The following is a 19,396-nucleotide window of genomic DNA, read 5'->3' on the forward strand; positions in this document are numbered from 1 at the left end:
AATACTACTACATCCCCGATAACTGTGAGAATGTCTGTCTATTACTAATACCTCTACATTTACTTTAATGTTTAATGAACTATATCTACTACTTCTTCCTTGAATACTACTACATCCCCGATAACTGGGAAAATGTCCGTCTATTACTAATACCACTACATTTACTTTAATGTTTAATGAACTATATCTACTACTTCTTCTTTGAATACTACTACATCCCCGATAACTGTGAGAATGTCCGTCTATTACTAATACCACTACATTTACTTTAATGTTTAATGAACTATATCTACTACTTCTTCCTTGAATACTACTACATCCCCGATAACTGTGAGAATGTCCGTCTATTACTAATACCACTACATTTACTTTAATGTTTAATGAACTATATCTACTACTTCTTCTTTGAATACTACTACATACCCGATAACTGGGAAAATGTCTGTCTATTACTAATACCACTACATTTACTTTAATATTTAATGAACTATATCTACTACTTCTTCCTTGAATACTACTACATCCCCGATAACTGTGAGAATGTCTGTCTATTACTAATACCACTACATTTACTTTAATGTTTAATGAACTATATCTACTACTTCTTCTTTGAATACTACTACATCCCCGATAACTGTGAGAATGTCCGTCTATTACTAATACCACTACATTTACTTTAATGTTTAATGAACTATATCTACTACTTCTTCTTTGAATACTACTACATCCCCGATAACTGTGAGAATGTCCGTCTATTACTAATACCACTACATTTACTTTAATGTTTAATGAACTATATCTACTACTTCTTCTTTGAATACTACTACATCCCCGATAACTGTGAGAATGTCTGTCTATTACTAATACCACTACATTTACTTTAATGTTTAATGAACTATATCTACTACTTCTTCTTTGAATACTACTACATCCCCGATAACTGTGAGAATGTCCGTCTATTACTAATACCACTACATTTACTTTAATGTTTAATGAACTATATCTACTACTTCTTCCTTGAATACTACTACATCCCCGATAACTGTGAGAATGTCCGTCTATTACTAATACCACTACATTTACTTTAATGTTTAATGAACTATATCTACTACTTCTTCTTTGAATACTACTACATACCCGATAACTGGGAAAATGTCTGTCTATTACTAATACCACTACATTTACTTTAATGTTTAATGAACTATATCTACTACTTCTTCCTTGAATACTACTACATCCCCGATAACTGGGAAAATGTCCGTCTATTACTAATACCACTACATTTACTTTAATGTTTAATGAACTATATCTACTACTTCTTCCTTGAATACTACTACATCCCCGATAACTAGGAAAGGAAAGGAACACTGGCAATAGAAGTGAAGTGTTGTTGAATGACAGAAAAGGTCCACAAATACGTATCTGTACCCAAAACAGGTTAACGTGACACCACGTCACCTCTCGAAAAAATGTCAGAGACTAAAAAAAGAGTACATAATTTAAACACTGAGAAACAACAGAATGTTTCATGTTGATGAAAATTATCAGTCTCCACACTTAACCCTGTGATAACAAACAAAACGAATTGGACATCCACGTGGCAATGCGGACTGCCGCACTGAGAGCACAACATCAACCCTGATCAATTTCTTCAACACAACTTCCACACCTTCAGCAGATGAATGACAGCCACAGGGGGCGAAGGCCTCTTTATCTGGTAATTGAATTAGATGTCAGTAACATAGTTAATCCTAGTTTACAGCCCATCTTCTCCGAATGTTTTATATCTCCTCTCAAGCAATACAACGCTATCATCTGAGGCCAATGTGAAGGCTGTTGTACAGTATATTGTCCGAACATATATCTCATAGTTCAATGAAGTGAGATAAATGAACGATCAATTTCAAGATAAATCTTTGTTAAGTTTGATAGGGTATCCATGATAACTAAACAGAGTGTTAACTAAAAAAGTAATCGTTCGCTGCGTTGAAATTAATACAGATGATGTCATGAGAAAATTAGTTTCATTTCATGGCTGCTTCAATGTTAAAAGAATCTTTGTGCAAAGTGGGGAGTTAGTTTGTTAGTTTCAGTACTGGTTTGATATTATCAAATATCAACTCTGATTAGTTCTTTAAACGAACTGAGTAACAGTGATTTGGATTATGTGTAGTCGATGGGACCGATGATAGTGAGATAGTTTCTCGCTTTCAGATGCCCGTGAGATGTTAGCCAGTGGATTTTTTATGATTTGTTAACAATCGCCCCAAGAGCTTTTTACTTTAAATACTGGAGAAACCTGGCATTTCACTACTTTGTCGAGATGAGAACGTTTTCAACTAAGGACAGTTAGAATACATTCAGTCCTGTCTGTGTCCGGCTAAGAAAGATTGGAAGTCATCCACGATTTGATGTCATGGCAACACTTTTCTAGTTTTTTCTGCAATGAAGGACAAACACAGTTGATTATAGCCTAAAAATGATGTTGATCAATTGGTGGATTATTTACAATCTGAAGTATGGACGTCATAAACTCATGGGCAAAAGAAACTTATCACCCGACATTATTTGTGTTAAAAACGACAAAAACAAAAAAATGTCAGAAAGAATGTTTATATAAGAAAGATAAGCCATTTACACAGCAAAAACTGTATTTGTTGATGCCCTGTCAATGTTCATGCATGCAGGAAGTGAGGTAGATGACACATGGGGTGGACGTGAAAGTTTACACAGAGGATTGCATTCACAGAGTGTGTGGAAAACTGAATCTTGGAAGTGTCTGAGCACTCAGTACCTAGTGTGTCCACCCCTTGAATCAATGCACGCTAGTACACGTCTCCGCATTGATGTCGTCAAACGCCTGATGACGTCAGGAGGAATCCTCTGCCACAGTTCCAAGAGAACTTGCTCCAATTGTTGGCGATTTGCTGGTGGTTGCTGTCGTTGTCTTAGCTGTCTGTCGAGATGATCCCAGAGGTGTTCAATGGGATTCATGTCTGGGGAACGTGCTGGCCAGGGCAAAACGTTGATGTTGGCGTTGTTGAGGTAATCTTCAACGATTCTGGCAGTATGCGGACGTGCATTGTCCTGTTGCAAAAGAACACCTCTTGGCTGTTGACGCACAAAGGGCAAAACAACTGGCCTCAAGACTTCGTCCCTATACCTTTGGGCTGTCAGATTTCCATGCAGGATGACAAGCTGTGTCCTCTGATCAGCACAAATCCCACCCCACACCATGATACCACCTCCTCCAAATGGGTGCACCTCTTGAATGCAGTTCCTCGCCAATCGCTCACCTCTACGTCGGTATACACGGGCTCGGCCATCATTTCTGTACAAGTTGAAACGACTTTCATCAGTGAAGAGCACTCTCTGCCAGTCACGTCGCTGCCACCGACGTACTGTTCGTGCCCACTGCAGCCGACGTTGACAATGTTGGCGGGTCAAGGGCATTCCACGGAATGGACGGCGAGCTCTGATACCAGCAGCACGGAGACGTCTTAGTACGGTTCGTCTGCTGATGCGGTGTCCCAAGGCTGTGGTCGCCGTTGACGTCGCTGTGACGAATCTGTTCCGTAGGTGTATCGTACGGATATGGCGGTCTTCGGCGGGCGTCGTAACCCTTGGTCTACCTGATCTTGGACGGTCAGTGGTCTGACCTGTCTGCTGAAAACGTCTCAGGAGGTTGCTGATTGTTGCCTGGCTGCAGTGGAATGTTCTGGCAATCTGACGTTGTGACGCCCCCATATGGGCCATACCGATGGCCCTATTGCGTTGCTCCGATGACAGTCGTGGCATAACTTTGATATGCTTTTTGATAATGCATGATTGCACTGTCGAACAGCTGTATTTATGCAACCAATGTGCACGAGAACTTTTGGTTACACTCAAAAAACCTTTTTCACTGTTTTTCGTGCTTTCACGAAAATCACAATATCTCGGGTTTTTTGCTTGCTACTCAGCTTAAAAATGTGTTTTAGCGAATGTTTTCTCAGTATGTTTTACCTAGTTCAGTTTTGTTTAGAAGCGTAAATGGAAATTTTAAAGTGATAAGTTTCTTTTGCCCATGAGTTTATATAGAGAATTGCACAGGTCCAAGTGATCAGTGCCGTTTATATGAAGTATATGCGTCCTAAACAATATACCAAGTCTTTGTGTCTGTGTGTGTGTCTGTGTGTGTGTCTGTGTGTCTGTGTCTGTGTCTGTGTCTGTGTCTGTGGCAGACTGGCTGTATGTCTACAGCTTACAGATGATTTTCCTATACCATTATTTTCGTTAGACGTAATATTATCACAATCGAGTACTTCACACAGCAGTATATGATTTGGTCATGGAACAATAATGTGTCCAAGTCAACCCTCCCCATAGATGGTCTAAGACTGACACCCGCCGCTACCCTTCTGCTCTACTGTATAGCAAAATGTTACATTGTTTTGTGTGTTTTGGTCAGCACACAACCCTGCACAACCAATATCTTTCGTGAATGCATTATCACCTATATGAACAAGAACTGATAAGTCATGTAATAAGAATGATAAAGGTGAGAATATGACAGCTGTCTGTACGTCAACATCACATGTTTGTAAAATTGTTTCAATCTATTACAGTATGTTCTGCTGAAACATAAGGTGATCTACACAACCATATAAGGAGCCTTAAGACAGACACATATGCCTATTTCTTCATGGTAGCAGGTCAACAACGCTCATCACAGACTCCCATCTGATGAGGGTTACTCGGGAAAACAACGGTCCTTGGAGATGACATTAAAAACGATTAAAAATAAACTGTCAAAACCACACAAATTCCGTTCCTGACAAGAAGAGTTCGCGTAGGTCAACATGCACGTGAAGTGTGTTTACTTGTAAAACATAAGGGATCTTTTCCTGTGAGAGTGTAAAACAGCACCTGCATGAGATGTCTTTTAGTTATATTTTCAGGTAGAAATATGGTTGCGTGTCCCTTAACGCCAGTTTGAACGTCATTTCAGCTTGATCTCAGCGTCCCAAAAAACTGAATATACGAGAAATTAAAAATTTGGTATATTTGCTAACATGGTGGGGAAACACATTAGTTCCAGTTTCATGTGGCCATAATCAATTATGAGCTGGCGTGAGTAAGTGGATAGATTTATTTCAGCAGCTTCAAGGCGGGTGACGCCAGAACAAAACTTACCACATTTAAATCACGCGTGAAAATGAAAATGGGCTTTTGGCATGACAAGCGAACATTTCAATCCCCAGACACCTCCATCGCCCCCAATTAGATAAATATACTACCCCACCCCCAATACCCCCACCCCCCAAAAAATCTGTTAATTACTTATTGTGTTCAAACAATCGTCAAAATGTGTAACAAAAGTGTTGACAAGATCATTTTACACACTGCACACGCCAAAAATCGTTCTTATCTGAAAATGTTGATTTTGAAGGGATTTCTAACAAGGATTAGAAAAGCATCGCCACAACGCAACAGAAATCACCTCCAAGTTGAAATTGTGCAGCAAAGAGGATTTACTGTCTGGGAAAAAATCCAGATTATATTCAGAAACTGGCAATTCGTTTTGAAGGGGTTTCAATGTCAACTCACTACGTCACGTTTTGTCTCTGCGATACGGAACATCGCCATTGAAAGAATACTTGCTGAAGATTACCAATCTTCTGATGCCATGCGTCTGAATATTAGTTTGAGCAAGATATCATGACTTGCAACACGTTGCAACCAAACATGTATGATAAATGCCCGTACAGGGCCACTGTAGAGTTGCCACTGTAGCACGGGTTCTACAGTTGCGTGATCGTACTGCCAGGGTCCCTGGCCTTTACATATCTGGTCAAACTGTACGGAACAGGTTGAAAGAGATTGGTCTGAGAACCAGGACTCCCGACGTGAGGGTCGTGCTACAACGTTGCCATCATCGTAGTCTCCCTTATCTAAAAGTATGAGTTTGGTTGTACAGACATCTCATATCTAAAAGTATGAGTTTGGTTGTACAGACATCTCTTATCTAAAAGTATCAGTTTGGTTGTACAGACATCCCTTATCTAAAAGTATTAGTTTGGTTGTACAGACATCCCTTATCTAAAAGTATCAGTTTGGTTGTATAGACATTACCTTCTTTTAAACTGGTGTAAAGTTTCATGCACTTAAGTCTACTTGTGGACGAATTCTACATGTTTGAAAATACAACATTTTCGCAAAAGATTTCTCATCTATACGTTTCTTTTTGGGGATAGTATACGTAAACTGATAGATTCCAATATGTGTGATAGGGACCTGCCCTGATCGAAGTACCTATCTGTCACTGCATCTGTTCATAAATGACCACCTGACCAACACTTTAGTCTGGTGTCTGACTTGGGAGTGATGCATTTTGTAAAAAGCTACACATGCTTAAAACTTGTTCACATGATGTTTCTAGAAACATGGCTCTGTACATATGCATCTGTCTGATATCGTGTAGTCACAATTTCCATGAAAGAAGTCTTCACATTTCACTAACGTAAACCCTCTGTCTACCCATATTTTATGACACAAGCAAGATTCTTTAAATAGTCAGTGCTACTTGTAGCCATGCGCACGATTTCTGTAAAACATCGGGTTTTTTTTATTTGTTTGTTTAAGTTGTTTCGTTCAACACAATTCTCTGAGATAACGACTGATCTTACACACTTTGGCTTACTCCCTAATCCAGTGTGTTTTCAAGCCAAACCAAGAAAGCATTGATTGCTCGTATTAAGAACTGCCAAACTTGCACATGCCTTGACACTCAATCAGGTGGAATGAAGATGGCGTGGACAACACACGTTTAAGTAGCAAAAACATTTAAATCGATTATCACGTGACACCAAATAGACATCTCTTGCGTATTGAATGCCTCTTAAGTTTCTACATCCTTATTTGAGAGAAACTATTTCGAAAGAAATGTTTTGTCTTTCTGTTTATGTTTCTTTTATGGCCATGGTTTTGTCTTAAGGGCATCGAATCCATCTTTGTCGTGACAGTTATTTTAAAAGATATTGATTATTCACGGGTGAAGATTACAGTGCTATTCAAGGGATGACCAAGGAATCAAGCAGGATGCCATTCTTGCTTGTGGATCATTTGAAAAGTTCATTCTGAAAAAACAGGCAAAATGGTGAAATATTTAAAGAACACGTATGCATAATCGGAAGCAATTATTCCTCACAGGATAGCGTTAAACAAGCAGTTTCAATTATTTCACGGAACTGCAGGCACATTCGCAAGAAAGGTTTGGATATGTGACTAACAAACAGAACTTATTACACCCAGTACATAGTTCATATACATATCCTTGAGATATTCTTAAGAAATACATGTACATGTATCTGCAAATGGAAAAGTCGATTCCGACTGTATAGTGAGCACATGTTTATGAATCACCACGAACTACACAAACCCTGTGAAAGTGTCGACTGTTACCTCCCCCATCCTGGCAACCACCATAAACACACTAAAGTTTCCATTTGAAAGAAAAATATATGTGTAAATCGAAGTACAGTCACATAATAGAATTCTATTGGACATCACGTTTGGTTACCCATCAGTGAATTGAGGAAGGATAACAATTTATGGATGAAATATATACTGAACAGTGAATTATAAAGCATCAACACAGATGATTTCCAACACATATACTTTGAAACAGCATTAGAGTGAAAACCATATATATATATATATATATCAGACACTGTGCATCAAGCATTCTTTATTCGATATATGATATATACTATTAAATTTGTAAGCGTTTCATGAATCATATCTAGCCCCAAGACACTACAAAAAGGCTGATCGTGATCAGTGCTATGTAAAACTACGAGCATGCGATGTGTTATTACCTACATACTGACACCCATGATGCCAGGAAAATACTCTTTAAAATATCCCAGTGCCCTCATTCTGATCCGACATTCGAACACAACGTTTCAAAAGAGCTATAATGTTAACAAGGAAAAGAAACTATGCATTTCCTCGGTTTAAACTGTCCATTCTGTAACTGGTCTCGAGGTCTGGTCACTTGGGAAGCCATGAACTTGATAGAAACATTGGACGAAACATAAATTTTCAATATCGCACCCTATAATTATGTTGGTTGACTGCATCACACTTTCTCAATCTGACATTTGCAAGATTGAGAGAAACCAATTGTTTTGCACAGATGTTAAACTAGCAGGCGCTACCGGCAGGCGCTGTAAAATTGATAGAATCTGTCAAAGTTTCCATTAAACACCCAATGATGCCTTCTTTTTGCTTGGAGTATGTACACAATTTCCAGTTTACAGCTTTTAATCATCCCTGGTGATTGTTCTTTCCTTTTCGAGTAAATCAGTTGGACCATTGTAATTTCCAGATCAGCTGTATTTTCACATCGATAGCTCATCACTATGCATGGACACATAACAATAGCATAAGGACGAAAGTCAGAGTTTTGAAATGATCAGACATACTGCTTCCGGAATGATAAATGCTGTGCAAAAAAAAAACAAAAAAAAAAAACTCATCACTTTCTGATCATACTCCTTATTTTACGAAACACTTCATTTTTCATTTGAACTACCCGTATCAGCGGATATTACACTGGCCCAAAAAAGAAACTCATAGGTGAAAATCCAATGTTATGAGAGATGATTTATTAACTTAAATTGCACAAAAAGTAATGGAACTTGAGCAATGATAATTCACACGGGTATTAACAAATGTGTGTCAAGACATATACAATCATTCACAGTGGTATTAAGCGTCTCTATTTTCCATGGCATAGTGAGAAAGTCAGTATCTGGTGTGACCACCACGGGCATCAATCACTGCTCTGCATCGCCTGGGCATTGACTGTATAAGACGTCGTATCCGCCTTTGTGGGATTCTTCTCCACTCATCTCGCAACGCATTCACCAACTGTAGACGTGTCTGTGGCTGCGGCTGTCGACGTCGTAACCGTTTACCCAATTGGTCCCATAAATGTTCAATTGGGTTCAAATCCGGCGATTTTGAGGGCCATGGAAGAACTGTAATGTTGTTGTTGGCAAGGAAATCCGTGGTAATGCGTGCTGTGTGCGGTCTTGCATTGTCGTGCTGGAAAATTTCCCTTCTAGCGTCAATTGTAGGAACAACATGACGGTTCAGAATTTCATCCCGGTAGCGTACAGCATTGAGATTCCCTTGCACATGCACCAACTGTGTCCTGCCGTTCATAGATATGCCTCCCCACATCATTACACCTCCACCACCGTGTCTGTTGACCTCACGAACGCACTGTCGAGCATATCTCTCATTTCGACGTCTGTAAACACGCATCCTTCCATCATGTCTGTACAGCAGAAAACGTGACTCATCGCTGAACCAGATCCTCCTCCAATTCAAGAGGTTCCATGCCCGAACGTTCCTGCACCACTGAAGACGTGCACGACGGTGATGGGGATGCAGAACAGGTCCTGCATGAGGTCGCATAGGTCGAATTCCATGCTCTCTTAGGCGATTCCTGATGGTTTGTGGAGAGACTCTACGCAGCCCAGGAACGTGATCAGCGGTATACGTAGCAGTGACGGCCCGATTACGCAGATGAAGCACCCGGATGTAGCGGTCTTGTGCTGGAGTTGTCACATTGGTCTCCCACTCCTTGGACGGTCTCTGGTCGAGTTGTGTTGCGTGTATCGTTGCCAGAGACGGGAAATCGTGCTCTGCCTCACATTCAGACGTCTGGCAACTGATGACTGACTTTCCCCAGCTTCCAGACGTCCAATGGCTCTATTTCTGTTTTCTTCATTTAACCTTGGCATTTTTCGCATCGCATAGAAAGAAATTCGAAGAATGAATCGCAACAGGACCTGTCTCCTTTTATAGCCATCATAATCAAGATTGAGATCCTGCATTTGCACGTGCATAATGCTTTCAGATTTTCCCACGTGCAGATTATACAAAGCGTTTTCAAGGTGCTGTGGTGTGGCGAATAATCACCAGAGGTTGTGTTTGTTTGTCTGTTTTGGTTGTATTGACTATAAAAACACTTAATATTTACATTAATTGTCATTCCATTCCATATTTTCCGAAAAAATCTACTTTAAAAATGAGATTTCAGCTATGCGTTTCTTTTTTGGGTCAGTGTAATTTATCAGCGTTAGCGAACACCACCAGTAAATCAGTTGGACTATTGTAATTTTTAGATCAACTGTACCTTCACATCAATTCATCAGTATGCACGGACACATAACAATAAAATCAGATTTTCAAGGGTCAGAAATATTGCTTCCGGAATGATAAATGCTGTGTTTGAACCGAAAAGAAAATGTATAACATATAACTTCCTGATCTTGCTCCAAAAAGATCCACATTTACGAAACACTTTATTTTTCATTTTAGCTACCCGTGTCAGTTACATTCTTTGATATAAAACTCTAATATAACGTTTAAAGTTAAATGTTAAGATGAATACTCATTAGCGAACAAGTCCACGGAGCTGACAAATTGAGATGCATTGGCTTGTAACAAGATATGATGCTGCTACCAGTTTTTGGTGGTGAACGATGGAGTTGTATTTATAGTGTTACACAGCATACATTGAAATAGCATTACTAACTTGCACTAATACCGTTAATTACAATAATATGAAAGAATCATTTGGTCCCTAACTTTTTCAGCGTTAGAATAGAGATAAGATAACAAAATCAAATTGAGTTCTAGTATAGATTCCGTTACCTTCTTAATACATTACTCTGTCCCACGAGGTAGGGAATCGATATCCATTAACCATACCTTGTACAGCAGCATTGTTGTAGATATTAATAGAGGATACTAAACGACCTTCCGTGTAATACCATTTTTATTAAACGAGTTAATGATTTGATACTAAATCTTTAACGAGTTTAATGAAATTGGTATTTCACGGAAGCGAGTTTAGTATTCTGTTTATTACTCGCCAACATAAATTGAGAGAAACTGCGGCGAAATCGCCTATAGTGTGAGGACACTCAGCTTTCAAGTCAAGCAAGGTCAACATTAGCATTGTGACGTCACAACTTTGAACCATTTTGACGTCATACATATCTCTAGAAATGCTATTCGATTATGAATAGACATGATGTGACTAATTTTTGCAGCACTAATTGATGATACAGGACTCTGATACTGAGTGTCATGGACAAGCGTTTTTCAAACGAGCAGCATGCAATAGGCCACAGAGCCATATAGGAGCCTTGATCGTCTAAACAGTGCACATGTTTAGTCAGTTTCGTGCTAAACAATTTACAGCCATTGTTTTAATGTAGTGCATTTTTCTATGCAGCACCATGTTACTTGGCTGAATGAATATGCAGGTGATTCCAGGAACGTACGCGTCGTCTTGGAGATTCCTGTGGTCAGTGGGTTTTACAATATTTCACTTATTACACGGCGCTAGTTTAAGCGGCTAGTTTAAACCAATGGACGTGATGTCCGAACAGGCCTTATCATGAAGACGAATCCAGTTTCAATCCCACATCAATCTCTCGTAGAGTAGTACATTAGCCATGAATGACATTGGGATGCATTATCCAGTATTTGGTCACCAATACAGAATCGACTGGGAGTTCTTGCTTGGAAGCACATACTGCTCAATACCGGCTGTGGCGTACCATCAGTGATGCAGGCCTGAACCCGGCGTCGATCTGAGTAGGTGAGTCTTCTTACGTCTTGATTCCGACAACAGTTGCGAAAGCGTTTCTAGTCGTTGGCCGATTTTGGTGTTTTCGACTACGACTACTCCCAAAGATGCTCAATTTGGGGCAGATCTTGAAGAGCTGGAACCTGATTTCACTGCCTATTCACTAAAGAACACTCTACCTCTTCTGTAAGTGTGGCAGTCCTGGTCCATCTCTGTCTGGCACCTCAGTCTTGGCACGTCAACGCCATGACCTTTCAAGGTCGATAGGCACTGAGGTGATGGTGGTGGAGTCGTCTGGCCAGTCTGCCTGCTGACTGGATGTCCAAGGCCGTTGTCGCTCGATGACGTCACACTGACGTATCGGTTCCACGGGTGAAAGACTCGTGGATACCGGTCTGTCTGTAGTATCGCCAGTCTGTCGTAGACGTGTGACAAGTCTGACGATGGTGGATTTGCAGCATCCCATGGTCCTAGCCTCATGCTCTAGTGTTGCTCCCACCTGTAGGATGCCGATTGCTCTCTCCTGCTCTGCCGTTAAACGAGGCATGTTCCTGGTTGCCACATGATATAAGAGAATACACCTTGTCAGCGTTTATACCCTAGTTTGATACGGGTAACCTTGTGCCCAATTTCGGGAGATGTGTTTTAGCTATTTTCAAACAGATTAACAGTTATTTTGAAAATTTACAATCTGTTCATTTGGACACTAGTGATTTTTTAAAAGAAACAGTCATTGTGACATATTTCTGTTAAATGGTTTGTTTTCTTAATTTAGCTATATATTTTTTTTAATCGCATCGAGTAGAAGTGTATCTGTAATAGACTAGAGAACAATCTCAGATTCTGTGGTAATGAGCCACCCTTAAGGCTCTGTTCTGTTGTACTGACCTATAGGTTTACCGCACATTCTGGTGTAATAATGTAGCGCTAGGTTTGTTTCATATTATTTTGTAACAATCTAGCTTACGTTTATCTAACATTCTGTTGTGATATGTATTCGTTAAATACGTTTTGGAAAATGTGATCTCACCTTCCGTTCTAATAAAAAAGTGTTCTGGTTATACTGCATTTTCTTGTAACATTTTCTTGTGACTAGTGGTATTGTTATCTCATATTATTGTAGTAAGCTAGATGTTTGGTTATCTCACATTCAGCTTGAATTGCCGAGGTACTAAAACTGCAATTATTACAGCAGAATTTACTCCACAATGAATTGTTTTTAGCTTGGCCATCTAATTCCGACTTCTTGTAATCTATTTCTTGTGGGTGACGTTGATACATGTTTACCCATCCCTTTCCTCTGACGTGTCATCTGTTATCACCTGAACTGTTAGGAGCACACAAATCTCATCACTATTTCTTTTAAATGATTGAGGTCCGTGCAAAGCGAAATAGGACTGCATGCAATCTCAAACTGTTCTTTTTAGTAAATTGAGACCTTACTCTTCAATGAAAATACATTTTGCCAAATACGCTTATTTTAAATTAAAAAATAAAAAGTCTTATTTTTATGGCACATTCAGACGTATTTCATTAGTAAAACCAATCGTTCTTCGCATGATCGTATTGCAATCCAGTCCTTAATATTTGAAAGTCTTGCCTTCCTTCCGTCGTTTTGTGAACATTTTAAATGGTATCTGTTGTTGCTTGACAAAGCCAGTGCGATAGAAAATGGGATCTACATTGACGTGGAAACTTGGCCAGCACTTCTATCGCTCACATCATTTATTATGAGTCGTGGGCTATTGATGAAGTTCATTGTCTCAGAATGATAACAATATGAGTATCGAGTTTTACGTCTACTTTGTCTTTCGCGAAAAGAGAAATTTTCGAAAACTCCGCTTCTTTTTCGTTCTCAAGCGTCAAAAATAGCGTTGAAATTAAGGCTATCTTGCTTCAGGGGACCAGGCGAAGGTCAAACGGAAATGAAATGATTATTTTCACATTTGTTGTCATTTCACACAGAAGATTACGCTGTTTCTACTTTTGTGTGCCGTTTGTTGAAGAAAATGCATTAGTAATGATGGTATGTATTTTCAACTGGGAAGGATGATGAACTGATTGGGCTTGAAAACAACTATGCTCAATAGAAAGAAATATTTTGTAGCTGAACGTGACGAAAAGCCCTCGCAGTCAGTTTCTTTGGCGGCAAATGTCTTGTAGAATTTGACAACAGCTCAAAGACAGATTTACTTCACACATATTTTTAAAGGTCCCTTCAAAATAGAATAATAATTAAATTCAAGACAGAAACGTAAATTGATATATTTATAAAAATTATGCGAGGAATATCAATTTTTCTCTGAGATGTTTGTGTCGAACCGAGGGTCCCACACACTTCTCATCAACGTGTTATACTCCTAAAGACACATGTATCTTTTCAAAGGTTTGGAAACAGTCTATATACGAAAGGGCTATTCGAGATACATATGAATGAGAGAAGAAACTACACCCCAATACAACAGCGTATAGGGACAGGTATTGGTCAAACTACCCACGAAGATCCAATTTAGAATAGTGGTCTTCAGTCGCCATATAACTGGAATATTGCTGAGTTCGGCTATAAAGAACAACCACCCATACATCCAAGCCTGCTACAGTTACACGTCCAAGAGGTAAGCAGGTGGATCATTCATAAGAGGGTTATTATATCCTACTCAATCACTGTACACGAATGAGTAGTTAGGTAGAATATTAACTTCTATTAGTTCCACATAATTGCGTTTCAGTTATTAACTTTGAAAATAATGATCACAGTAAAGATGTTCCTGAAACTGATAAAACCCTGCTGCTCGCGCATGATGCTGTCACAGCCGGGGAGATTACAGTGTGCGTGCTATGTTTGTACTATTAATTAAGTAGCCGTTTTAAACGTAAAATTAGAAGTAGCATTCACTGACAAGGAATACAAAAATAGAATTTCAAGTTAAGTCCATTCTGGTTCTTCCAGCGCCACGCTCGTGTTCTAAGACTTTACCGAACCCTGCGTTCCTCCAAACGCGCCATGATCGAAAGCTGTTCACAGATATGGACGCCAATGTGACGCCACATTTTACAACACAAAGACGCCTCAAGATGCTTAACCAGACGCATACAAGAGACAGACAGGTGATATACATTAGAACCTGACATGTTCCAGAAAACTAGGTCAGTAGACCAGGTGTTCCCTTGTCATACTAAATCCTACTTCTTCAGTTCTTAAATTGGACATTTCCGATAGCGATGTTAGCGAATATTCACGTCAGCGTCGCGACCGGCTCCCGAGGGCAAGCGTTGAATGTGGGGTAGTGCGGGACTTGTCGATTACAGAGAGTATGTTCAATTACTTTAGCCGTCATTCCTGATTACAATCAAGGATCAAATGACGTAATCGATTCACTTGTGTCTTCCCCTTTTGACATATTATCAATACAATACATTTAAATCAGTACAGTCAGGCGAAGATGATCGTTTTACGCTGAAGGTTACCCATATTCCAACAAGAGTCAATCCTTTAACCGGTTCATCTCAATAAGGGTGTATGTAAAAACTCGAGGTTATGCAAATAATCCACCGAAAACGGACCGTTTTCTATTTGCCAAATAATATTGCAAAATCTTGAATGACAAAACAGTATTAGTCATATTCAGTTTCCCAATCATTAGATTTAAAACGGCAATTGACTAATCCTGTCCTGCTGAATATGAGCCCGCGAATACAACTACGAAGTAAAATTAAATCACTTACAGCTTATAAGCTGAGTCAATATGGCGTCAGACTTGAGATGGTTGATTTGAACATTGACCAGCGCCAGTAGCATGTGCTCGGCAGACCTACCAGGAAGACGTTCTTTTCACTTTCATCGATCAGACTTCTTATATTAGTTATTATTTCATTATAGTGTATGCATACCACTTCTCCCGTCTAGACCTTTGGCAGTCGTGACAGCCAAAATGCCACATTCAGCCATTAAACCAGGCATGATGTCAACTGATTAAGATTCGAGAGGCCAAATGCAAACACGCTGATGAAGGTTGTCTGGTACACTGTGTTTTTTCGTAAATATTTCGAAGTTTGCTCGATGATTTATGGTAGAACATTTTGAAGGTTTAGTTCAGAAACGCATTACTTATGTCCTGTTGTTTAACGTAAACTGATAAATATGACTACAATGTGTTCTAGCAGAAAAGAAATCCTCCACGGTCGATCTTTTCTATGACTGCGATCGAGCATCCTTTGGATGAACATTATCGCATTTATTTAAACGACTGTTCCCATTGGGAATTTCACTTTCTGAAATTATAGTATTTTAACGAAGTTACACTTTGATTGGTAGACAATACGTTTTTGTGGGATGCTTTCCAAATGCCCTGTAAACAAAATTGAGAACTGTACTTAAGATATCTCCACCAGTGCATTTCATTTAATATGTATCAATACCTGAACATATCTAATATTCTATTTTCCACATCAGAACATTTCTAATGTTCCATATCCGAACAGGAACGTTTCTAACATTCCCACCAGAATGGTGTTTTTTCTCTATGACTTTAAGTGTCATTCCTCCAACATCAGCCTGACCAAACAGAAATAAGGATTCATTAAAACGACCTCAAGTCCAATTCATTCACTCAGCCATGACGCACTTGAAGTCAGCTGTGTCAACTCAGCCTCATCAAAACACCTCTGCCATCATGTATCTGTCCAAACACTCCTGACCAGTCTTGCTGACATCAAGGTATGACTCAGCTTTGTCCAAAAGGATATTTTTTTCTTACCCAGAAGGACGTTACCATGCATAACATCCGACCATTATATTAGCATTCAGTAAGATAGAGATAACAATATCAACTCTTACCAACAGCTGTTAATTCTCACGAGTCTGACGTGTTAGCTCACATCGAAGAACATGTGCTTGACGACTCAATATTTTTTACTCTGAGCTATACTGCAATTACTCTTCATCAGTGAGATTGCAGTTGACAAATTCAATGGTTGAAAATCTTCATGGGAATCTCAGATTCTCGCGGGAAGACAACAAACGAGCCAGTTTAGCCACCGTGAGCAATATTCCAGCAATATCACCGAGGGGACACCAGACACATAGTTCACACGTTGTATCCATGTAGGGTGTCGAACCTGGGTTCATCATCAGCATGCGTGAATAATTGGTGTCGCCTTCACTTGACAAGGCAGAAGCATTTTTACCAGTTTTGATAATTCGAAAATTGAAAGAGTAAGATGTCATTGATGGAATACTGCAATATCAACGCCGTACTCACTCACTGCCTCAAACCTCTTATGTAGTCCCGTGGACAGACCATCACACCGAGAAACGCAAGGCTGGTAGTTCGATCCCTGAAGTGAGAGAGTGAGCGAGTGAGTTTAGTTTTACGCCGCTTTTAGCAATATTCCAGCAATATCACGGCGGGGGACACCAGAAAATGGGCTTCACACATTGTACCCATGTGCGGTATCGAACCCGGGTCTTCGGCGTGACGAGCGAACGTTTTAACCACTAGGCTACCCCACCGCCCCCGATCCCTGAAGCGACAGAGCAGCATCATACACATGTATGAGTGAATTAACTTTGCTATCTAACTACATTTGTCTTGAAAACGGCACTAAACACATTGCGTTGAAGCATTTTTTAGAGATGACACAGTTGTTATTTTTACGCACATGGTCCGCTTCGTGTGAATGTTGCACTGTGTGCATGTAAATCCGGTTATAGGGTGCGATCGTGTTCTCCATTCTGAAGAAGTGATAATTGAATTTCATAGAATAAAGTTCAAGAGCAGCCAGCATCACGCCGCCTGCATCTTGTCAGGGGAGATGCGGGATAGTATACTTCTGTTTATTCTCGGAATTAGGTTTGACCCACGAGACTTCATTTACACTAGCCTCATATTCTTCTCATAGTCGATTAGGAACTATGTGCCACAACTGGTCATGGATGTACATTTTAGGAACTATATTCATGTTTAGCAACCAACACAGCAACTGTCAACTACTCAGTTTCTATTTGTGCTCTTCAGAAACATGTTTTGCTTTATCCCAAATGTGACAGATTCGGGTTACAGACACTAATCAGGGGAAACTGATATAGGATTTCAAGAAAATAAGGAAAACATTAAATTTGACATATACCAGATGCCTTTGTGGAAACTTAATCCGTTAATAAAAAATTATCATGCATCACATTTGTCTTCTAAATAAAAACATAGACCCCTAAAACCATCACAATACATAATTGTATTCAATTGAAGCGCTCCGAATAAATCATAAGCACGCGTCACTGCGAACTTGTGTTGATTTCAGGTTTTACTTTTCCTCCTCCTATCTCGGTTTGGTTACGTTTATCAGTAATATCAAACCTAAACTTTGAGCATATAAACAGGTTATCGGCAGTATGAGCAGCAACGAACACTGTCAAGGATCATTTCCCATATAATATCTCAAAACTGAACTATTTTTATAACATTATGATCAGGATAACAGTAAAGGAACGATGGGAGTAAAAACAGGATGACAGTAAAGGCAGCACGATTGTAAAAGCGAGATGACAGTACAGACAGGATGATAGTAAAAGCAAGATGGCAGTACAAACAGGATGACAGTACAGATAGTATGGCAGCTAAGGCAGGATGACAGTACATACAGGATGGCAGCAAATGCAGGATGACAGTAAAGACAGCGTGACAGTAAAACCTGGATGACAGTAAAGGCGGGATGACAGTACAGACAGTATGACAGCAAAGGCAGGATGACAGTAAAACCAGGGTGACAGTAAAGGCAGGGTGACAATAACAACAGAATAACAGTAAAGGCAGGATGGCAGCAAATGCAGGATGACAGTAAAGGCAGGGTGTCAGTAAAGACAGGATGACAGTACAGACAGGATGACAGTACAGACAGGATGACAGCAAATGCAGGATGACAATAAAGGCAGCATGACAGTAAAACTTGGATGACAGTAAAAGCGGAATGACAGTACAGACAGTAAAGGCAGGATGACAGTAAGAACACGATGGCAATAAACCCAGGGTGACAGTAAAGGCAGGGTGACAATAACAACAGAATAACAGTAAAGACAGGATGGCAGTAAAGGCAGGATGACAATAGCAACAGAATAACAGTAAAAGCAGGATGACATAAGTATTTAAGTCAGGATGACAGTAAAGGCAGGATGGCAGTAAAAATACGATGACAGTAAAGACAGGGTGGGAGCTAGTAAACACAGGATGACGTAAATATTTAAGTCAGGGTGACAGTAAAGACAGGATGACGGTAAGGACAGGATGACGGTAAGGACAGAATGACAGTAATAGCAGGATGGCACTAACGGCAGAATGAAAATGTCTCAATGCTGTGTCTGCCAGAAAACTAACGTGGTTATTGCTGCTTCTTAGAGCTATGTACAATGATGTAGAAATAGGTCATCGTAATTCTCTGTGTATAGTTGTGTCTCCTTGGCACGTAGAATCCTGTGATTCTAGGTTGGAACGCTGGTGATACTTCAGACAGCACAAATCCAAGACGAACAACTGGTCCCTGAAAATAACATATTATACTGATAAGACACTTGATATAATGACCAAAAAATCAAATATAATGGAAAGGGGCCCTGACACCTTTTTCGTTTACAGAAATCTTGACTGGCTATATAGTGTAGAATTGCATGGGCTCTCTTAGACATAATTGTTTCAGGATCTATACAACAGACTACATAAATCTATGGTCGTGGGCTGTTTCATCAAG

At 39.7% G+C, this 19,396-nt stretch overlaps 1 protein-coding gene across 1 annotated transcript in view; it reads right to left on the reverse strand.

Moving 5' to 3' along the window:
• LOC137283345 (uncharacterized) overlaps positions 1–12,203 on the reverse strand; it is a 38,061-nt gene extending 25,858 nt beyond the window's left edge. Inside the window, exon 1 of the mRNA XM_067814800.1 lies at positions 11,928–12,203. Within this exon, the coding sequence (XP_067670901.1) occupies positions 11,928–12,203 (276 nt within the window). The remainder of the gene's footprint in view (positions 1–11,927) is intronic.
• Positions 12,204–19,396: the final 7,193 nt, after the last annotated feature.

Source organism: Haliotis asinina, chromosome 5 (assembly GCF_037392515.1).
Source record: "Haliotis asinina isolate JCU_RB_2024 chromosome 5, JCU_Hal_asi_v2, whole genome shotgun sequence".
NCBI classification, from domain to species: domain Eukaryota; kingdom Metazoa; phylum Mollusca; class Gastropoda; order Lepetellida; family Haliotidae; genus Haliotis; species Haliotis asinina.